We start from the raw sequence: 24,252 nt of genomic DNA on the forward strand, positions 1-24,252 counted from the left end.
AGACGAGTGCGCCAAGAAATAGTGGATAAACTCAAATTATTCCAGACATCAGAACTTTGAGATTTAGTCTCTCTGTGCTAATGAAAAACAACAACTCTCCAACCATGACATGATCCTGACATATGACACTTCACTGATTTTATGAATCCAGGGTTTCACCTAAAAAACACAAAAACAAAAAGGGGAAATAATCAAATACCTATTCAAAAATATTTTTGCCATGCGTGCGGACAAACCTACTGCTTAAGTCTCCACAGCAGCAGCCAAGGTTAATCCTGTTTGTAAAAGCACTGGTGGCAAAAAGGGGCTCTTGTAGTGAAGAGGGACAGTTTAGAGATGAGGTGAAGGGTGCCTCTAGGTGCTTGACCCCCCTCCTCTCTTAGCCCCACATCTGCCCATTAACCTGGACCAATCAGCTTGACCCTGGTGAGGAGAGGAGCTGAGGAGTAGCTCACAGTGCCATTGACTCCCAGCAGTCACATAATTGGGCTGTTAAGAGGAAAAGGATGTTTGGGGGGGGGTCTGGGTACAAACAGTATAAAAAAAGCAGATGTGGCCGCCATGCTTTTCATTCAAAGACACAGTAAACCACCTCCTCGCATCAAATGCACATTCACAGCAACATCACTGGATAGCACGCGGATAGAGTCCAATCCTGTGGATTAATTAGAAGGTTTAGTCCCTGCTTTGGTGGCGAGCTAAGAGGAAATGATGACTGCTATCAAAAGCGGACAATAAGACTCACTTTGATACAAGCTGTTGACACCAAATGCAGTAATGAATACAAGCCGGAGCAACATGAACAGGTTCAAATCATGAAGGAATTACAGTGCCATCTCCAGGAGGCATTGATATAGACAAACTGATTACTGCATATGGACAACCTGTCACTTGATACAGAAGAGGACACAAGAGGCAGAAAGGCAGGGGGCACAGGGCAAACTACTGGTTGAACATCACAAATAAGGGCTATGACTATGGAGAAAGAAGAAGGTGGCAAGGAGGGAAAAAGGGAGGAGGAAAGATGGTAAAGAGGAAGGCAAGAAAGAGAGATAAAGGCGAGCAGGTGTTGATTGGAGAGAGGCCCGGCGTTGAGTGCCAGCGGTACCTGTTGTCACAGCGAGGGCTGAGGTGTGAAGCTCGTCTCAGCAGAGGCCCTCAGAGGTGTGAGGTGATTATGGGAAAACGGGGAGGAAGACAGACATTTAGATGGAAAGACACAGGGAGAAAAGGGGACAGAGAGAGTGAATGTGCCACTAAGGCTGGCTGCAGGAATAATGGCAGCATGGGAAGGAACAACAGATTAAGGTGGATAAAGTGAAAATGTGTATGGTATAGCGTATATGTGTGTCCATCTCCCACTTTATATATCAGCTACTCAGACCCTGGTGTCTCATTAAACAGCTGTGGCTGCAGAAAACGTCTGAATGTGTCACAGATGCGTTATTATGCTGTTTGTGGGTCCACTTTCTGGGTGAGTGTGGACTTGCAAAACATAAGAAGCTCAAGAGGAATAGCTGGTTTCAGAGAGTTTTAACAAGTAGCCCAATTAGTGGGTCCAAGAAATTGGAACTCTGAGGCCCCAGAGGAGTCAGGTCAAACAGTAAGCCAAGGTTAATGACACCTCCTGAGGGGCACGTTTCCCACAGCGAGAGCTTTCTAAGCTCCAACCTCCACACCTCTCTACCGTCCATCTGGCATTCGGACAGCAGGGTGGGGAGTTATGGCTGTGACATCACTCCTAACCTGTGACATCATCACTGCCCGTCAGTGATTTCACACGGGTTCGCCAAAGCTGCAGACAAAATCAGATGTCTGCTAGCTGGCATGACTGGGTTATTTACAAGCTGACTGGAGGAAGCAGACACCCATTTTCTCAAGTCTCCGGCAACCCACCGTTCCTCTGGGGGCCACTAAAAATCGATTTCCGCTGCAAAACAAATCATAAGAGCAGCACCTACACTAAGGTCAATGTTGACCCCTAAACTATGTTCGAACTGACTGATTGCCAGGGTTTCACAGAATATAAATGGCAGCGCAACAAGTCATCCTCACACACCAGAGACGTGGGTTAGCTCCAAGATACCTGGTGACATCATAATTTGTTGGCACATGGTTTGTTTAACATGACTGCCATCAAAGCCTGCTAGCCTTGTGTATTCAGATGAGCCGAGTCTGTAACCAATCTCTTTTTCAAAGGACTCTGGCCTGCATTGATGAGTCCTAACACAGCAGCCTTAGATGTGAAGCACAAAGGATCGACATGATTAATCAAACACAGACCCATTATAGCCAGACAGTCACACAGGCCTCCACTGTGTATTAACAGAAAGTCATAATAAGATGAGCTACAAAAGGCTGATAGGGATGAAGATTAACAGATACAGCTCTGTGAGTGGCTGGGTGAGAGTTTTCTTGGAAGGTCTCCTTTGTTAGCAACGATGGCCAGAGTGTCACGAATGTCTGCACCCTCTGGAAATGTTATTAGGTCAGGACAAAGGTGGGCATCCTGTGAGCTATCTGAGGTAAATATCTGTCATATTTTCCCCTCAGTTCCTGAAATTGTTCAAGAGAGAGAGGAAGCAAAAAGCATCTATCTGATCTCAATTCGAACTTTTAATAAAAAGTCAAAGATTAAACAGGGAAGGGCATGCTGAAATCCATATGAGGGCTTTAGCCTCTTCTCTCTTCCAACTTTCATGATGAAATTTGTAGCACGATGATTATCACGCTCACACGGTTTCTGCCCACCTGTACACACACCTCAAAGCACAGCAGTAATCAAAGTACCCTGATGTTCTATAATCTATTTGACACATCTGCAAAACCAACCTGACACTTAAATTGTCAGAGAAATGTGCCAACGCCGGGTCATGCCAAATGACTCTGATTTTCACCCTGCGATCGCACAGCTCAGACAAGCACTGATGAAATATTAAAACAAAATGAACAGAGGCTTCTGCAATTTTAATGATGCTTGCGGTATGTGCGTCAGAAGACGCGTGATGCATTAATGCCAAGCATCCCTTTTCTGCCTCCCGGCCGAGGCATCCTACACATAAAGTCTCTTGCTCCTCCATTGCCCCCTCTGTGAAAGGTTCATTGGACCAATTAGGCTGCCTGGCCTCATGCAAAATGCCTGGCATTTAGGGAGAATGCTAATGATTAGCACTAGGTTACATATGATCACATCTGCGGTAAAAGCACTGGCAGAACAGGTTCATTACTGTGACTAGGGGCATAGTTTAATCAATGCCACCGCTGCTAGAATGAGTTATGAGATCTGGACTGTCGGGCCAATTATTAAAGAAAGAAAATACTAAACTGTCAAGTACATGATGCACATACTTTTTGATGCATGATAACTAAAGTCTGTCAAGTTTGTGCCAGTTAATCTCATGGACATGAAACATTTTTCTATCCCATCACAATCTGAAAAGCAACTTTGTAGTTGTGCACATTTACAGTAAATATCCAGATTCTGTAATGTGCAAGGACAAAACCTGGAATGGTGGATAACCTCAGGAGGAGGACAGCGAAGGAAGAATTATAGATGTACGCACTTAAAAAGAAAGTCGCACACAAAACCTTAGGAAAAAAGAAAATAGACTTCTACGATGGCAACAGCTTTTTCCTAATCCTCGCCCCTGGGCTATATTGTGCAGTCAAGCAGGCTATTACATGGCAACAATTAGGGGGGCTGGAGCCCAACACCTGGTCGTCTCCTATTCTGGTCCTTCAGTGGCAGCTGACTGTACAGTCTCACAGCCAGGTGGCTCTCCTTCAATGACATTAGCTAGTCACTCCAGGGTTAATCAGGAGCCTGCCATCATCCAGTGGGCATGCACAGAGCTCCATTCACAGTGGAAGCTTTTATAGGGAAAAGGGACGATGGAGACAATGTTGGTATAAAAACTTGTTCAACTGAAGATCTCTGGCAGAGACCGCACATAATCAAAACGAACTCGGGGGTGGCGTTCGTGCCCCTTGGATTCACGGCGCGAGTTCAGAGCTGCGTCTTGATTGGCTGAAGTGGAGTTTGCAGTACGTCCACTGTGCATCCTGCAGATTATAATGGACCTTTTCATGGGTGGACAAAAACAGATGGAGGAGCGGGAAGTGCTATACATCCACACAGACGGGTGATGATGTGGGGGGATGGAAACTGGATTTTGTCAGAGTCGGCAGATACAAAAACAAGTGGGTGTAGCTAGAGCAGTGCGGGCTATATCTGCCTGCACAAAGCCCCCTGGCTTGGAGATCTGAGGGTAAATAACACTCATTAGAATATGAAAAGCTATAGATTTGTACCCAAATCAGCGAGAGTCTCATCAATAGTAATTAGAAGATATACATAACTAATGAAGATGTGTACGCTACATTAAACAAAAAGGTACCAAGCGCTGCTGTGTATTTAAACACAGAATTAGGTAAGTGGATGTTTGAACACAAAACAAGAGCAAACAGGAAAATGATGAAAAAAAGCAATGCTAACCATGCACAGCAGGAATGGTGCTTTAAAGTTATACGGTATTTTTAAAGGAGATCCCACCACCCAAAAGGTGTTCCGCGTGCTTTTACAACCAACAAAACCTTCTTTCTGTTCGACATCAAACTCTATTACAGCCTGTTGCAGTGGAGACGCAAAGGAAGATTTGGCCAATATTTCTCACCGCTTCCCTTTCAGCCACAGCCACCACTTGACAATGAAATACAGACTATCAGCATTAACACATCAAAGGCTGCTCCTCTAAGAAGAAGCAGACGATGCACAGTGATGCACAGTTAAATGTTTTGTTTTTGTTATTGCTTTGTTTCCCTTGCCTGTCTGTCAATGCAGAACATTCCATTTAGTGCAAAAATGCAAATGCTGCAAGGCACAAGGACATCCTCTGAAAGAGAATAATGGCCACAGGCCAGCGGAAGAGCACACACTGCCTTTGAACCATTTAAAGAGGCATTAATGTGCAACTTATAAATAATCAAGCAATTCCTTCTTAAAACAGCCAATTAAGTCTGCAACATTAAAAGCAATGCAGCCTTATGGGAAAAAAAAAAAAAAAGAGCAATTCTGGTGTCTGAACAAAAAAAGGGAACTGAAAAATTAATGGCCATTTAGGGACAAAGGCCGCCAATAATGTCACAAGGTATCTTCACAAGAGTCTCCAAAACCCCCGTGCCAGATCAGAGAACGAGAGATTCCAGTGGAGAATGATGAGTGACATTTTGCTGACATTTCCCAGCAGCGCTCGATGCGTGGCTGTCTCAAGACGGTGTCAGAAATATCTATGGCTATGCTCAATGTGACACAGACGTTAAGGGATGCAGGTTCTTTCAGGGGACGGCCTCAGCTCTGGGGCCGGTGATGAGGAGCCTGGACCCAGGGAGATTGAATGGTAATCACTGGAGCACAGATAATAGATGATTGAAGGCTCTTTCTACGCCGCTGTTGGATTTCAATATCAGAGAGGCCCTAGAATTGGGATTCTTATCAGGGGCGGTGTGTCAAACAAAGGAGAGCTGAGCGTGAAAGATGGGGTCCAACTCAGGCACACGACCATGCCGATTAGCACAAGGATAAAAAAGGCCGCACAAACAAAAGAGGGCAGCTTTAGCTGGACAAAAGGCTGTTCACGAGACATGGAAGGAAGAAGGGACGTAAATGAAAAAAGAGAGACTACTTGGTGGTAAAAGGAGGACAGGACAAGAGTTTTGCTGAGATGGTTGGAAGATGAATAGTGACAGAGCCAACTGTTAAAGAGTGTTCCAGATTCCCGGCTTCTGAAGACGAAAAATGGACCAGCAGGGATGAAATGCAACGCACCCCGCCGCAACCCATTCATACACACCCAAACAAACACACACTCACACAGACTGACACGGTGGCACGAGGCTTCACATCTCTGCCAAGTCCATCACAAAAAACAAAACAAAAAACAACAAAATTATTCCCATTTATCCCCAGATTCCAAGCACTAAAGCTTGCCAGGAAAGCTCATTAACCCTCCCTTCAAGAACCCTGAAACAAAAGAGGGGGGGGGGGAACAAAACATAACTAATCAATGAGAACGCACCCATTGAGAGTGGGTGGGTGGGTTGAGTGGGGGTGGGTTGAGGGGAGGGGGAGCAAGAACACGCATCCATTTGGATAACCTGAGAGGACTAACAGCTTTTGCTTTAGTGTTGCACTGCCTGGCTGTGGGGTGGAAAAAGAAAGTTCATTAATTAAACAGGGCTAGGGGTAACAGATGGAGTGGCTAGCTGGATGCTAATCACATAAAGCAGACACAGGTTTTTACACCCAAGCTAGCAGCGCCACACATCAATCACAATGAACATGTCTCAGTGCAGCTCGTAATAGGTCCAATCATGCGACCGGGGTCACAGCATCCTGACTACGCATCCTGTGCGTTATTAGTGAGACGGTGATTGCATCAATGTTTCTATGCGTGATATTTTGTGAGAATATTTGCGCTTCTTTTTGGCTCGGAGGGCCATTCCCTTACATATAGTAGCCTATTTGAGATGAGGACTTTAGTCCTACATGATCAAGCATATGCAAACTATAATAAGAGGGAGGAGGACCATGTTGTCCTCTTTGATGGTTCAATCTGTGGGAATTTCTGCTATTAAGCACATTAGGAGAACTGGGAGGCTTTTCTCTAGAAGCACACAGTAGTAGAAAGATATTTTAAAATGACAAAGACAAAGAAATAGACTTCAAATCATTTTCCAGTTATCTAATAGTCAAATCATTTCAAATACAGAGTTTTTCTTCCATTTTTACCATCTGACATTCAGAATGTGGCACTTTTTATACACCACACAAGGAAAAATCCCTTGTACTGGAATTCAAATATATTGACCAGAAAATAATACTAATTTAGTCCAAAGAGCTGCCAAAAAGTACACAGAATCCTTCACACAACTGTAATGGTCTTTTTGGCATTCCTAACCCATTCCACAACGCCGAGATGGAGAAGAGACAGGGAAGGTGATCCCGCATAAAACCGGCTCTCACTTTGCCGCTAACAAACAGACAGATGTCAGACACGAACGCATAACAGACGGACGGGGGAGGAGGGCATGAGGGTGGGGGTTCAAGTTTAAAAATACACAGAGCGTGACATTCTTTGGGTTACACTAGGCTACGCAGTTTTCCACCACTGATACCTGAAAACACCACGGCTTTTTATTTGATAAACACTGCGCAAAAAAGTAAATAAATGAAAGCAACTGAAAAAATCCTGATAAGAAATAGACTTTTATACATGGTAATTAAATATCAATCAAAATGTGGAAAAATATCAGTGAGACCAGCAAGACGTCACAAAGGTTGCAGGGAGAGACAAAGATGAACAAATGCAGGACACCAAGCGTGATGATTTTAAAGCCCCGAAGCACAAGAGTGCAAAGCTAGCTGTATATACAAACACAAACTGATATACACCAACAGGCAGTTCTGACACCAGCAGTGTGTGTACGCTCTGACAGGCGGGGCTCTGGGGCCCTGCTGTTGGCTGTCTGGTTCCATGCCTGCTCTACCTGTGTTTAAAAGGGGGCGGCCCCCATGAAGCTCAGACCCCAGAGTGTAGGCTGTGCTAGGCCCCCAGGGCTTTCAGGGTGTGGGTGCCGCACAGTGTACGCCTTTTGTTACAGGCTGGGTGGCAAGAGGAGGAGGAACTAATGTGTGTTGGGGGGGCAGGAAAAAAATGAGTAATGCTATGAGTCATTCTGCATTAGCAGCAGGGAGAGGGAGATGGGGAGGGGGAGTAGATGAGAGGGGGTGAAGAGAGAGAATACTTTTGCATGTTGTATGAAGCTAGACGCCATATGCCATCCGAGCTGGGCTGCCTCCTGAGTCAGGGCTCTCTGTTTGACAGGCCTGTGCTTGCCCCCTCCAAACCCCCAAAGCTACACCCCTTCTTCCCCAACCAACACCCTCCTCCTCTAGGCCTTCTCGGCTCCAGCAATGGGCTTGGCAATTGCTTTGGTCGTGCATGGACTGCGCTCTGTTCATGTGTGTGTGTTTATTAGGAGGGGGGTACTCAGTGATCTGAACACATCGGACATTGTCGTGAGTCCCGGCAGGAACAGCTGGTCAGCTGGAGAGAGGAGTGGGAGGGAGCAGGGATAAGAAGGGGGAAGAGATGGGAGGCAGTGCGCTACACTGATAATGGGATTAGGTTAAAACATTCAGTTGGGGAGAGCCCCCTCCTCTCTTTGCAGCCCCCTGAAATAATGTGTAAACTCTCAACCACCCTATCAAAGCCAATGCCAGCCTCCGCCCAAACTTAGCCCTGCCAACTCCAAGCAGGGACACTTTAAGTCCAAACTAGCCCCTCACCCAACTCCAGCTACCTACTCATCCAACAGCAGCCAACCGCCTCCGACTAAACGGTTCGCATCCAGTAATAACAATATGCTGACAATCACTTGTCATAAATCATGCAACAAGTCAAGCTGTCCAACTCCCGCTGCAAAAGTTACTGCAGATTACAAATTACTTTTAGTTGGTCAGCCCCGCTTCCAGTGAACAGGAAGTTGGCTATACTCACATCAGCTCAGACCATTACATGAATCCAGCTTATAATGACTAGCTTGGCGTCTCACTGTGCCCAGTCAAGCACTGTGCTCCATAGTGATATAGACTGCTGAGTATTATCCATGAGTCTGCCAACAGTTATGGCACAACAGCTGGCAAATTAGACCTATCAACGATGCTAAATAATTCATGGGAGACAACACTAACATGGCAGATCCTATTCATGACACCCTATCATGCATACAGGCGCACTTTCATCTCCGCTAGGTGAAGAATCTTACAGTATACAAAAGAACATGCTGTCGTGAGACAAAGACGCGATGAGACCGGGACAATAACTTGCTCAGAAGGGGTGTGAGAATGTGTCACGGTCAATGCGGCGACTGTACTAATTATGACGGCGTGTGGGGATGCAGAAACGGCACACAAAAGCAGTGCATGCAGAATATCATATCCATTGTGTTTTCAGCATACAGCCGTTGCAAAGATGTACATCTTGTTTCCAGCAGTGGAGCTGGGGGACTGCAGATATGCTCACATGAGCCTGTGAGGGAACATGACAGAGTTAAGCAGCTTTTTGGGTTCCACTGAAAGGATCAAGCCTTCCTCTCCTCTTCCTGCTGCTGCACACACACACACACACACACGCACACACACGCTACCTAAAAGCCTGGCTCGCATGACTGGCGATGGGCAGAAACAGATTATGGTTATTGATCGCTGCCTGGAGATGGATCTGTGTGTGTGTTTACTTGTGTGTCAGAGCAAAGGATGGGGACTAAGGGCAGTGTGCAAAAGCTATTGATTCTGTCCAATAGGAAGGCTATGCCTCTGAATCAAGGTCAGTTTTGCATTGTCTCACCTATTAGTAACTTGCCATCACCCCACACACAGACACACACACGCTTCACCTTTAACAATACCCCATCACAAAGAGTGATGGATGGCACATCAAACTCAAGTGCTTGTTGAAGAGTGAAATGAATCCCACCTTCTGGATGACGACATTATTCTATACTGACAGTATGAAGGATCTTTCTCATACAGTAAATGGCAGCAGGCAGTGCAGTGGCAGGTTTGGTCCACGTGTCACTAACAAACTAATAGCTGTTTTTGGTTTTAAGCTTCTTACATTTGCAAGGGAGGGCCCGATTAACATCCATGTTTCACAGAAGTCTGTAAAAACAAATGTGGTTACATTTAATTCAAAGTTGTTTTTGATTGAACATTTTGTGGTCTCAAGTATTCAAAATGCAGCCGCGAATGGCCAACAATACACTTAGAACACAAAGCCAGAGCAGCTGCATTTCCTATCAGCCATATAAATAATAAATGATACATTATGAGTTGTCTGTGAGAGTCTTGTGATATGTTGCCTATGAGGCCAAGGTTGTGTCCTGGCAGAGGAAAATGACACAAATCGCAAATGACACCGATGGCTGTACGTGACACGACAAGGCATATGCAACTGCACAGATTTGACAAAATCATGTGGGCAGAAAAAGGACGAGAGAGCAAAGCCATATGAGAAAGACAGAAAGCTGCCAAGAGGTAGTATCCTTTTGAAAAACACTCCTGCAGCCCATCTGTGTGTATTTTCAGAAAATGTTGCTGGTGGTCATTTTTCAATATCAAATCCTATTAGCTCGAGAGATTCTGTGAGCGTTGCAGCAGACTGCTGGAGTCCTCTAGATCCCTGTGACGGAGCGAGAGAGGGGGCTGCAGAGCCATACTGGCCTTTTATCTGGACACACAGGGGTTATATAGCTTCTCTTTGAAGAAATATTCAACTAATTACCTTGGAGAGTGGCCTCACAGGCAGAGAGCAGGCTGTGAATTGTAAAGGCATTGTGAAGGGGTAAACTAAGGATGAGGATTTTCATCAAAAAAAAAAAAAAAAAAAAAAAAAGAGTTTCAGGTCATTGTTCCAACCTGTGAAAGATAAAGGGCTGCAATATCCTGAGAAGATGGAAGAACTGAAACGACCGGAGAGGGAAAAATGCAAAAGGCTGGAGTGGCGTAACAGTAAAAGCAATGTTGAAATCAAAGCATCTGAAAGAGCAACTCCACCTGGCTACCAACGCACTGTTTCTTTTACGATCAGAACCACTGCGGGACGTTGCACCAGTGCGCTCTGACATTCTCTTAAAATATCAAATCTCAAGTTGTCACTTTTCATACAGCACCAAACATTCATTAGCTTAAAGTTTTGCCTCTGTGCTCACGAGCTCTCTGGCTAGGCAGACATGCAGATACTCATTTTGGCCATGCGCTCCGCCTGGCACTTTCATTCATCTCCTCTGGTGGAGTGTGCGAGGCCTGGCAGCCGATCGGTGCCAGAACTCCAGAGGCAGCGCTTATCTCCTCTCATAGATCATGCCTTTGTGCTGAACTGATTCTGTGCTAAGGAATGCCAGGTGAGGCTTTAGTGTCCCAGTACGGCCCTCTTACTGCAGCAGCACCACCCCCCTTTAAAAAACCCCCCACAAAAAACAAAAATCCCTTCGGCTTCCCCAGTCCCTCAGGCTTCCAGAGCCAGGCAGGCCTGTGGACGGCCCCCCTCTGGCACTGAGAATCACACTGGGCTAATTCACTTGGCGTCGGGTAACAGACATCTGTCACTCAGGATACCCCCGGGGACTTTCAGACAAGGCCCGATATTGGGGTGGGGGGGCCAAGCTATGTGATGCACTGTGAAATGCATACAGACACACACATACTTGCACACACCCTACACTGTGAGCGGTGCAGCACGATGACAGACCAAAAGCCCTTTGTGAGTAATAGTCATCCACACAGAGTCTGAAAACAAGTTTAGAAATTATGCATACATCCTCAATCCAAATAAAACCTCCTTGGGAGAGGTTTCTATAGCAACTGCCAGAGGGGCAGTGTGGTTCTGGTGAGGCGGTGGCGCACACGCTGTCCGAGTAGGAGCGGGACGTTAAGGGAGATCAGGTTTCCCCCTCCAGGGGCCATCCCAACTCTGCCCCCCCAATCTCACCCTCCCACCCCTCCCTCGACTCTGTGCTGCTGGTATTCACATGCTAATTCATCTCCACTGGTAATTACACTCTCTTTAAACCAACTGACAACTACAGCTGGAGTCAGGCTCTTAACGGCACACAGTTGGATGGATGGGTGTAGGGATGAGAGCAGTGTGTGAGTGTATGCACTTGTATACATTTGTTGATGGGGCTTTTATTTTGGTTCTTCTCGTCCGCCATAAAACGGTAGTGATAGATGATGACACATTATCTGTTCTCTTACCCAAAACAGCCCCGCAACCTCCCGTGTTGCTCCAGGCTGTGAAACAGCCTAGGCCTAATAGTTGTATGTAAATCAGGTAGCTCATAAAGATCAGTGTCTGCACTCAGCTGTGTACTTTGGCTAACATGGAAAGCACACCACATGTTCCAGTGAATCCACTCCAATGTGGTGGCTTGTCATGTTGGAAATTTAATCTCAGTGATGTTTTATTTACATCTAATTGAAATATTTCAAAATCGTTGCTAATAAACTTAGCAGTCTGAGCTCTCTGAGTAACCACTGCCTCATCTTTTAAAAGTGTCACACTCATCTGAGGAGCTGTACCTGTGTGAGAGAGGAAATAAAGCAGAAGCCTTGAGGAAAAAAGGATACAAGCTCTGGTAGAGAGTCAGCCGGGACTTGACAGCTCTGCTGGCATTGATACAGGTAGCCCGTACTAAACTTGGCAGCAGCATTCCAGTGACGATAGCGCCATTAAACAGAGGGCCAAAGAAGGGAACCTGAGGAAGTCAAGAAAGAAACAAAGAAATTAGACGAGTCGATAATAAAACTCAAATTTTAGTGCGGATCCTGTTTTTGCATGTGCAAGTACTTAAGAGACACATTTTTTGTTTAAAAACAAAAAACCCTCCATCTGTTTAGGGGAAGGGTTCAAGTTGAAATTGGATTTTGCCTAACTCTGCATGACAACCACACATATCTTATGCGAATCAATGTTAGGTAAATGAAATTAAAATGACAATCAATACTATACAATGCCCTCATATTGAGCTATTTAATACAAAGGGGCAGAATGAATTTCAAGAATAGCGTGTGTGTACGCGTCTGTTCATGCATATTGGAAGGGGGCCCTTAATCACTGAAGCTCAATAGTCACTGACCTGGAAGTTGACGTGAACGTCAAAGTCTTTCCAAAGGCCCTGCTGTCCTCAACTTGGCACTCGACCAGCCAAATTAAACAACAAAATAATGTATAACACCAGTGATACAGAATAATTAGCTAAATCGTGTGATGGAAACCTGATGTTATACTATAAATACTCCAGTATCAGACATCTGAGTAGATGGTTTTACATGTTTTTTAATTTAGAGGAACTCTCCGATAAAAATGTTTATTTTTTCACGATTGGGCTCGGCACTGCAGCGGCAGCTCTTCTTCTGACCTTCACCCAATGAAAAAGGCTTCCTGTGGCAGAAACTCTTTTTTTAAATTATGATCTTTAACAACTGTAGTTTTTCAGCTTCATTCCAATTCCTCTTTGTGCAGCTCCCCGACAGAAAAACTGAAATAAAAGCTTCCTGCACAAAGGGTTAGTGTTTTCAGAGGTTATCTGGAATAGGCCCTCCATGAACATGAGTGGGCCTGGAGTAGCACTGAGGAAAACATATGGATGGAAGTTGACTAGTGTATGACTCATGAATGATAAAAGCAGTTTTGTGGGTTTTCTTAACAGCAATTGAGAGTTCCAGGAAAACGATTTAAATTTATTTTTGATAACTAATGTGCTCTCAGCAGTGAATAAAGTTTTGCATCTAGTGAACTGCTGTGTTGAATTTTGACATTTAACAAAGTCAAAACGTGGAGCTTTCAGTGACGAGGATGGCCTCGCTAGTTTTCTGTTTACACAGACAAAACCAGAACTCCATTAGAGCAATGACTATGATGCAAACAGAGACGGCAATAAATTGGCACTATGATCATTCACACTAAAAAACAATGAAAGAAACAAATACAGTCTGAATGAATTTCCCCTCCTCCTATGACTGTTATAAAAAACAATGGAAGAATAAGAACATAACGTGTTTCTTCAAGTTAGGCTTAAACTACAACATCATTTTACATGATCCATTTCCCGATTATCTCTCTCAAGATAACTTACTGGAAAGAAAAGAAAAATACTGCTTTACAAATTTTGCACTATGCACTTTTATAATGTGTGGATATATCTGAACATCTGAATCCAGTCATCCTGGACAAAGTAATTTCACGGTCCTCCAGGAGGCCACACATCGAGTGCAGCACTATGGAGTAACCAAGATGAAAGCAAGCCAACAAAGGCCAGTAACCATCTCTGAAAGCACATACCCACAGTGTGGGTAATAATGCATCGCTGGAGGAAAGACCTGAGAGCCTTCAGACAGAAACCACAACAAGGGAAAGAAGGTATGAAATTCAGAGCAAAGTCTGAACACAACAGAAGGACGAGGGTCTGCATTATCTAATGAACACAGACAGGAAATTAATGCAGTGCCATGCTGTATGCTGACTTGTTACAGCAGGTAACAGGTAGAATTAACCTGCTACCACTTTGTTTAGGTGCCCTTAAGACATGACCGCATGCTTAAAAAGTAAAACCTCCCGTAAATGATCATTACACCTAAAGAGCTAAAACATCTGAAGTGGTCTATAACCTAAATATTCCACTCGGCACTGCCATTTACCTGTGGTTTCTTCATGATCTGGATGAAATACATGTGTTTCTTCATTGGGTAGATGACTATCAGCACATCTCCAAAGTCAGTTGGGATGATGCCGCGCCGGTAGTCCCTGGTGTGCTCGGACCACACTATGTGCACCTCATCGTTTCCCAGGTGACGCAGCTGCCAAACAAACAAAATTAGTCTAATCAACAGCTTAGTGAGCGAATATAATTTTCACTGCTTTGGGGAACTAGACAGGAACACAAATTTGGATGGATTAGGGCTTCTAACTGGGTTTTATCCGCTCTGCACTTAAAACCCACACTGCCTCCAGGAGACCGAGGAGCGGACTGAGGTTAAAAATCTTTTTAGAAGAGGATGACTGACAATATTATTTTCTAGTGCATCTTGGGAGCAACTGTTTCTGGAGCAGGTGATCGCAAACTTTGTTTGAAAACAATGGTCTAAATCGTAGCCTGGCTCTGGTTTAGTCTCCTATTATAGCTTTTTCATTACAAATTCAAATAGCAAACATAAAATGGACAAAATTGAGCATTTTAAAACCAAATAATTCAAATACAATTAACCTACCCCATCAGAGGTTAAATTGCTTCCCATTTCCACTCTGTTCACAACCACAAATGAAACTGGGCAGGACAAGAAGATTTGCTTAAATGACAGGAAATTGACTGATGCTAGTTTAAAAAAAAAAAAAAAAAAAGAAGAAGAAGAAAAAAGGTAAACAGCTTTCCCCCTTTCAAAGTAAAATAGATGGGAGTAGCAACATTACATTCTCTGATGACAAGTGTAGATCATTTATTAGCTGGTGGTCCAGTGATGTCGAATCAAGCAGTCCTTCCATTTTCCAGAGTATCATAGACACTGAAAAGTGAGTCTCTACTCAGAAGAAAACATCTGCCAATGTACTGTTGGCCTAATGAGCCATTAAGAAACATGCCCTCGCCACCAAAAATGCAATTAGCACATTCTATTATAAGCCCTTAATTATGGTAATACGCTAATCTTAAACAAATCCACGGCATGCTGATTACTGGAGCTCGCCAGTTCAGTCTGTCTGTCCAAGGATCAGCAGGTACCAGCCAGGTCAGTCACTGGGACAATTTCAGAGAAAATGTTGAATATGCATTTGCTGCAGACAATCAGCAGTGGGATGTTAATTTGGGTTAAGATAGTAGCATTTGGATTAGCTGAATGACAAGTTTAATGAGGATGCTTATGCTCTAGTCAATCATCTTCTGCACCAACCCATTTATCCCCTTGTTAATCACATCCAAATGTTTGAGACTTCTTTAATAAAATGTGATTCAAGTCAAAGGCTCTTGTCCAATTAGCCCACCTTGACCTTCCACCCAACCAGTGGGGTTCACATACATGAAAACTGCCACCCAAAGGATCCAGAAGACAAGAGCATCCTAATGAAAACAACCTGCATCAACCTAGTTAAGACGTAGTGCCCGAGGGTAACTGGGACGGCTAAGGCACCCGTCCATCTCCCTCGCTTTCACACACATCCACATCGTCTACATGGCCTGACCCCAACCCTGCAGGTCATTTCTATAAATGCATTACTGAAGCCAGCTGCTGCTGCTGCTACAGCCTGCAGTGCCTTAAAACCCACAATTGGATTGAGGAATTCATGGTTTTCCCTCTTTTCTTTTAGGTTTAGCTTTTCCCCCCCTTCCATCAGCTTCAAACAGGCAATCTACTCAGCGAGAGCTACCCCATCCGTCTCTCCCCTACAGTATGCCTCTATGGTTACAGCAAGTAAAGTGGGTGACTGCTGGACTAAAAGTGTTATTTTTAAATTGACAGAGTAACATCGTACTTAGACACAGACAAAGCCTGTTTCTCATTCCAATTTTTTCATACCACTTTCTCTTCTCTTTACCTTCCCATCGTTTTCTGAAACATCGGCGCAAGCGGCCCAGCCTGCAAATTTCTCTTGGACCTGTAGCTGGTGTGGAGATCTGTGCGAGGTGAGCACGAGCAATTACAGAAGTTCCCGGCGAAACTGAATGAGAGCGGAGTGGCAGCACACTCTGCTTTGGGCACGGGCACCCCTCCAGCGCCACACTCTGGACAAACCGAGACAAAATCTTTCCTCAGACTAATTTCCGTGGCCACTAAACACAGTTCCAGGATGGGTTTGGAATGAGTAGGCGATTATTTGTGAAATGGAGAGGGGGATGTCTGTTGAGGGCTGGAGTGTGGCTGGATATGAGGAGAGCCTGATGAATTTCCCTCCTCAGCAGGGTACTGTATGAGAAGATTGGCAGCACGGGCAGGGGCCTTGCGGCTCATTTCTTTCTGCTAACTGCTACTGCTGCACTACAGCTCAGAATCCCACTGCAGAACCAAATCGATCGCTCCTGTGGCGGCAGCAGGAATTGGATAAAAGGATCCTGCCGGCATCCGGCCGGCGCCTGCCCTAGCAGAGAGAGCTAATGGCTGAATCCAGGCCCTGGTCACAGCACACAGGGAGGGGGGCAGGGGCTAGCAGAATCATAGTCATTACCACAGCAGCACATGCCCTCTCTTCACTCACGCGCCTGCGATTCTCTACTCCTCAGGCCTTCCTGGCCAGGGTCACTAATCAATGCCCACACTCTGGAGTCACACCTCCTGATCACAGCTTAACACAGAGCTGAAGGCTGCAACAACATACTGCTCTGGGCAGGCATGGCTGTGTAGCCATTTCACTGCAGTACATTCTTCTTTTTCTAATGCACTTAGAACTTAAGGTGTGCAAGTAATTCAATACAGACAATCCAGATGTGCGAATAGTCAATACGAGCTTTTTTTTACCTTTTTGGTGAGGCAGTCATCAGAATCAGATGGCATACGCGTTGAGACGTGGAAAATTACTTCCACAGTGGAGGTAGCATAATAAGGAGCCGTTAGACCTGTGCTGCCATTCCTCTGGAGCCCGCCCATAAAGCCACAGTGCGTGGCTAGGTCCACCTGAAATGTACAAGCAAAAGTTACTCTTTTCTGAGTGAGGCTGTACAACTTTGTGCAAATATGAATGCAAAGATTTGATTTAAAGTCGTGGTTTGCACCTCCCATCCCAGTCCAGATACAAAGTCTTCATAGTCCTGGCTTCCTGTGCTGTTAGACAAAATGGAGCACTTGTCTTCTTGGCCTTCTCCAATGTAGAACACAGCAATCTTGTGCGTCTCTCGGCTACAGAACAACAAAAAAAAATAAAAAGCAGCCAGCATTAAAAGAACAACAGCTACACTAACCAGTTTAACAGTTGTAACACAACTTGAAAAGCCTTTAACTACTTGAGCTACTCTGGATGAAATGCTTGGATTACACCTCGCTTATCAAGGTCAATTGTGTAATTGAATTGCTGAATAAAAATCTCAAGCACAGAGGGGGAAAAAATGTTTATCTCCAAAAACCCGTCTGCTATCTATCCATCAGCTTTAACATCATGTTAAAAAAAAAAAAGAAGAAGAAGAATGGCAGCAAAGCCCCCCCATCCTACTTTCCCTGTTGCCATGGCAGTACATTGTGCTGGAGTGCATTTAGGAGACTTTGCATGATTGCGCACAGGTTGTTATTGTCCAACCAGGTCTACCGTCTGGGAGAAAACGGTCCACTTCTGAGGGCATTATTTTATAACCTCCTGTCATTATCAATGTGTAGAGCACTAATTGATCGGACTACGAGAGTCCAGTAAGAACGATAAGAACAGGACGGAGAGAGTGATGGAGGGAGACTTCCAGGGTTGTGCTCAGCAGGAGTTGGCACAGATTAGCAAATTCATGGAGTAGTAACGGAGCACTGCAGTCTTGAAAAACTGGAGGGCTCGCAGGACATGCAAAGAGTTAATTCCACTCATTCAGAAACATGTTTATGGGCGATCAGGAAAACACAATACATTACAGACAACACTGCTTATCATGACGTGCTAAATCATCACAAGATGATACAAAACTCCCAAGTGAACTTTACCACTGCCTGGAGTCCAAGTTCTTCAGTTCCCGTAAGAGTTTAGAGTTTTTCTTCAGCAAATGGAAGCTTTTCCTGTTGAACAACAACAAGTCTTGATTAGATTAGACATGAGGATTTTAATCTGAAACTAAAACTGCCATCAGCGGCTTAAATCATCACAAAGAAAATAAGTGTTAAACCAAAGTTGTGTTTTGCAGATCTGATGACCAAGGACCAAAAAAAAACAGGCACAGGTGCAAGCCACAATCTCCTCTTGTAGTGTGCATGTTACACCATCACCATTAAGAGGTGTAAGCTTTTAATTTACGGGGCAGAACAGCAAAGATGAGGCTCTGCAAGCTAGACCTTAGTGAAAACAGCTGGGCACTCTTATCCTGTGGAGAGGAGATTAAGACACTGCGGACTCCAATGTGCCTTTAAATTCATCCTCTCTCTCTTTGAGTAACAAGCCAACAGCTGAGTTACTTTGAAGATGAAGAAAGTGACTTTGTGTCAGACTTAACAAGAGGATGTGTGTCTTGTTCTTTCTCTCTGATTGCCTGCATTTAATGTGTGTTTGTTTTTAGACTAGTGACCAATAAGTAACAGACCCCTGTCTGACTTCTCTTAAAACCCCACTTTCCTCTATTTGTTTCTTTCAGTAAAGAGCAGGCTATTTGCAGTCTGTCTGTAATACCTGCGATCCCAAGAGTTCATCCCAAGATCATTAAGCAGCAGCCGGCAGAAGTAAAAAGGAGCTTTTGGTTCCTGGTGGGACGGTTCGCTCTGGCAGTCAGCCCGAAAGCTTACATCAGCCTCCCACCTCCTCACTTGCTCCTCCTCCTGCTGAGTCTGACGATGAATGGCTTCCAGGATGGCGTTCTCTTGCTCTAGGTTCATTCCGTGTGGTGACGCGGCCGGCTGGTTAAGCTTAAGTCGTGGCTGGGGAAGACATTCTGGGCTGCTGTGTCCGAGGTCCTCCAAAAGCTTATCGAGAACATCAAACTCATCCTCCTCGCAAGAGTTTGAGAGGCAATCGGAGCCTGAGCAATGACGCTTGTGCGGTCCTGCTACTGGGGAGGGGGGCGGGTTGCTGCTGTGGTTGACTGCAGTGGCTGCAGAAAGGGAAGGGTCAACTGGTTTAAAGGCTCCCACATCAAAGTCTTCATGTGCGGTGCAGTAGAGGATGGCACCATCCCACGAGTACTTGCCCGAGATGTCCCGGACAATGACGCGTACTTGGGAGGAAGTGTGCAGGGACTCTCCAACGGTGGGAGTCTCGGCAGGGATTTGCAGGTAGGACACCAGCGTGCTGTCGTTGAAGACAAAAAGCTGCAGGTTGGGGCTTTTGAAGACCTCGGAAGACAGCTCGGACGACTCCACGTATGGGTTGTCATGATTTTCGCTCACGAGGCTGTGGAGGAGAGCGGGGCCGCCGCTCAGGGGATGATGGCCCAAATGGTTCACAAGGTGTGTCATGACCATCCGTGCCGTCAGCGGGATCAGCTCCATGTTTCGGCGACGCTTTTCTGGTGGGAGAAAAAGGATGGGAGGATGGAAAAAAAAATACAAGCAAGCAAGTGTAACACATGATCAATAGTAAAAATGACCAATGGGTTTAGAATACAGCTGCACTCAGGGCTGTCTTTTATAATATGTTCAATGTAGACTTTAACAATATTTAAAAAGCTCCACATTTGTGTGTCGACATGTTACACTCTTTATTAGCTCCTTTTACACAAACCCAAATCTGATTCATGATTACTAATAGGGCTACTTTATTCATTTCTCACAATAGCTTAGCTAGCACACCTCTAAGTAGGTAGCATCTAATCATAAGAGACAACTTTGAAAAGCCCATTGAGTCTTCTTACAATGGACAACCATTGAGACTGGCCAAGTGCTAATGAGAACCACCATCTTTGCAGACTTCTGAATAGAATTGTACTTTGCAGATTGCATTTATGTAAATGTACAGGTTTTTACTCCCAAGTGAAAGGCATGCCGTGCTTTATTCTGCAGGGATGTGGGAAAAACAAGAAGATGCACTCTTGCATTGTGACAGTGCTATCAATACCATCATCCCCCATCAAAGTGGAGAAAGCTCTTTAGAAAGCAGGCCAAGCTGCATTAGAGATGCACTGGCCCTTTGATGTGACTTGATCAATATGAGGTGAGGGCATGAATATAACTAGGCCGGCACTCTTTGGTTTGCCCTTTTGATAGTGTTTTGTTATTTCAACCAAGACTCTGTGCAGCTGTGCACCAGAAAAAAAAAAGAATTGGAAAAAAAGCAGAGGTGTGATGAAATTTTCAAGACAAAAGCTTCTGTTTGAATTTCTTACATTGTTTCAGGAGACATTCACATTGTGTATTTGGACTTTGAGGACTTTTTAAAAGTTGAGGACGCGAGAGAGAAAGAGAAATATGTTGCCTAATGGAATCACAAGGTCACAAAAAAGATTTTTTTTTAATCTAAACCCCATAATGGGTCTTCTCTTAGGGCTGAGTACTAATGTGAACATTCCATTCCCTGTGATGGTTGATTTCCTTTTTATACTTTTAATAAGATATTGACATTTAATGGAGAGGCTCTAAATGGATGGCCTACTTAGAGTTTGCTTTTACCTGTAACCTGTTTTGGATGATTTTTTTGTGGGGGTGGGAGGGTGGGGGCAGACAGGGTAGAGAGTTTGGCTCCATATTCTGGGAGCTATAATGTAGGAACTATAAAATATAGAGCTGGCAGCAGTATCCAAAACATTACGATGCAGCAGCTGGCATCAAGTACTAACTGGCTTTTAACCCTCCTATGTAAACCTATGTACATACTAACACATACTATACAACAATTAACACTTAACCTTTTTATGCAGTGCGATCTTTCTCAAAACAGATTCAGATTTAGGAAATGACATTTTCCTGCCCTTACCCTCAGCCACAGTGAGTAGGTTGCCTAAGTCCATGGTGGGTGTCTGTGACGGGGGTGGCTCGCAACGCTTAACCTGACCCAGCATGAGGTCATAGTCACTGGACAAGTCAGACAGGGTGAGCAGATAGTGGCTCTGCTGGGTGTGCAGGTTGGACCCAGCCACACAGCAGTGCAGCACCTGAGGAACGAGAGCGGAAGAGCAAAAATGTAGTGATTATTTGGCATGCATGGGTTGTTTTGCTACAGTACTTAGTAGAGACACCCCAAACACCCCGCAATACCATAATATTACTACATTTAACTCACAACATTACTGGAATCACCTTTATCAAACTGCTAATTATGTCCTCAAAGTCAAACTTCAGTCATACCTCTTTAATCAGATAAGATAAGAGACTGCAGTCGGCAACTACATGCCAACAGTTTTATATTTCTTAGAATTCAGCAATTAACTGCAACAGATTGCTGAAAATCACATTTAATGCCATCTACGTAGACAGAAGTTCTCATTTAACATAAATTGATATTTAACTATTACATTTGTGCTCAGCAACCTTCCTGCTCCAGTGTGATGGCTGCACTTACAGCCACACAGTGGTAATACCCACCATGTTAGTGCAGAGGCTTATAAGTAACATTGCATTCACATTTCTTTCTTTAAATATAGGAATTTATTTACAGGACAATAAATAACTGGTTTTGGTTTAGAATTCATTCACATATCCACATAACACTGCATTCTAAAATAAGTGTGCACATTTTAGTTTACACTGTTATGTATGATTAATTTTTTGTTTTCTGAGTTACCTTAGTTGCAGCTGCTCCAGTCCCTTGATTAAGGAGCCAAGAGGTGGAAAAGGGGCGGAGCGAGCTTTAAAGGAAGACTACAAATTGGTTCATGCCATAACTCAGGACCATGGGGGGGAATTGGAGTTCATTATGTTTGGTTTAGTTAGGTTTTGTGTGTTTTACCCCTTCTCCTGTTTTTGTGGGCTGATCAGCCACTATTTAAGTTTCCCCTTTGTCTCATTAAGTGAAGTCAGTTTGTTTGAGTTATCAGTTGTATTGTCAACTTTGAGTAGAGTTTTGTTATTTTGACCTCTTTTATGGGCCCAAGATTTTGATTATTTTTGCACGAGTTAACCAATTATGTTTTTTGGGTTAAATAAAAAATCTTTTTTTTGGACTTTAACCTGTGCCTAAGTTTCCTTCACTGCTCGGTCCATCACATCCAGTATAACCAGATTACAGGCAGCTGGCAGTTAGTTGAGTCAAGACTCCTTAAGTTTTGCTCATTGACTCATTCATACTGATGGCAACATGTCAGCAATCTGTCTACATAAACAGTGTAGTGATTTATGGTAGTGATTGGGGTCAGTCTAAATCAGACTGCAACTGTTTGCAGCAAGGTTGCCTCCTATCAGGTGACTTGCGAGTGACTGAGCAACACCAACCTCACTCCAGGCAACCATTTAGTCACCAAAACTTGCAATTGGTTGCTGAAAAAGGAGGTCGCTGTCCTACTTTCACTCATGTGACTGAGCCATTAGCGTGCTTTGAATTTGGAGACAACTTGGTCAAGATAAAGCATAATTTACGGTCCTGCTAATGTGTCCATCTACACATTTGAGTTTGAAGAGGGAAATGCAACATGTGCTCCTGTGCAGTCCTCAAAGATCCTGACTGAGCACAGCTGACGAAAGTGTCTTTTTAATGTTGACAAGTGGGCTGGAATAGAGGAGAATGACAGCAGAGTTCCCGGGAATGGGAGCACAGACAGTGGCTGCAGTAGAGACTCTTGTTTTTAACACTTGGATTTACTTCAGCGCTTTGCATGTTTTAACTTTGCTCTCCTCTGCAGCTGCCTAGTGGACCATCAGCAGTACAAGTAAGAGTGGCCCACAGACCGGCTGTACCCTAAACTTTGTAAACCGCCTCCATTTGACATCAGAGCTCTCTGCAGGCAGTCCCCAGACTGGAACGGACAGCGAACACTTTCCTCTGCTGGACCATAAATCCCGCTGAAGTGTGTCTAGTGTTGGACGTTTTTCAGTTGAATCAATTTAATTAAAAGTTTGCTTAGCTAAGGTTATCTGAGGATGCTGGTGAATAAGACGAGCCACCTTGTTTACAGTATTCCCAGATTTTAATTCATTTTATTAAATATTGATATTCGATGTATGTTTACCCTCCCCCCCCCACTCACTCATAGTACTAGAAGGTTGAAGTCTGGTAAGAAAATATGCAGCAGTGTCTGTCGTGACTGTGCACGACGCAGGAGAACGTGAATGGGGAATATATGGTCTATTTACATCATAAGGCAAAAAGGGGGAGAGAGGGAGAAAAGGGAAGAAAAGAGGGTCTTTATAGCCACTAATCCATTTCTTCTGTGATGTGTGAGTGTATCGATCTACATAACAGATGGCAGAGCATCCGTTGGCAGTGCTAGATAAGGCGCACTGGGGCAGTTGATTACAGCCACTGAACAGGTTTACACTGTTTGATTTAATTAAGACTTTATCCTTGTGCTCAGCTCCCACCACAAACACGCATGCTTAGCCACATATACATATCCGAGTACACAGACAAACACACCTGTATAGTGTATAATCTGAGCAAAGGTAAGGGGGTAGAACATATGCCTAATGTATGTAGAGGAGGGTGCCTCTTATTCAGAGTGGAGCAACTTGGGTAAAGCCATGCAAAGGCTAATCCCATTCAGCGCACACACACTTGGCTGTGAGACGCTGGCCCTGCCATGTGAAACAGTATTGTGTGGGGCAATGTAGACAGTATGTGGATGATTCCATCAAGCAGACCTCTGGGTGCGTAGGGGGAGGGATTTGAGGCTTGATGCTGAAAAGATGTGAACCAAACAGCTGCTACACCAAAGCCCCAAAGAACTTCCTCTGTGGAGATGTAGAAAGGGGGGGGGGGCAAACCCACGACTGTGCTTGACAACAAATTGACTGCAATTCGCATAGCAACAGTTCCTGGAAGGTAACACAGTAGTTAGAAGGGCACATGGTGCATGGAGATGTGAGCACACTATGTACACAAATAAATCAAATAATAAAACACGGATGTACCTATCTTTGCTGTCTCTCTTGCACGCACGCAC

The 24,252-nt window shown here is 44.5% G+C and overlaps 1 protein-coding gene across 1 annotated transcript in view; it reads right to left on the reverse strand.

Moving 5' to 3' along the window:
* Window positions 1-24,252, reverse strand: part of ralgapa2 (Ral GTPase activating protein catalytic subunit alpha 2) — a 104,390-nt gene that overhangs the window by 14,001 nt on the left and 66,137 nt on the right. The window contains exons 33-39 of the mRNA XM_005739033.1: window positions 21,132-21,309; window positions 18,897-19,728; window positions 18,221-18,292; window positions 17,317-17,440; window positions 17,063-17,218; window positions 14,258-14,416; window positions 12,188-12,315 (exon numbers count right to left, since the gene is read on the reverse strand). Coding sequence (XP_005739090.1) covers window positions 12,188-12,315; window positions 14,258-14,416; window positions 17,063-17,218; window positions 17,317-17,440; window positions 18,221-18,292; window positions 18,897-19,728; window positions 21,132-21,309 — 1,649 coding nt within the window. The remainder of the gene's footprint in view (window positions 1-12,187; window positions 12,316-14,257; window positions 14,417-17,062; window positions 17,219-17,316; window positions 17,441-18,220; window positions 18,293-18,896; window positions 19,729-21,131; window positions 21,310-24,252) is intronic.

The sequence above is a fragment of the Pundamilia nyererei genome, unplaced genomic scaffold (genome assembly GCF_000239375.1).
Source record: "Pundamilia nyererei isolate P.nyererei 1_Seehausen unplaced genomic scaffold, PunNye1.0 scaffold00088, whole genome shotgun sequence".
NCBI lineage: Eukaryota > Metazoa > Chordata > Actinopteri > Cichliformes > Cichlidae > Pundamilia > Pundamilia nyererei.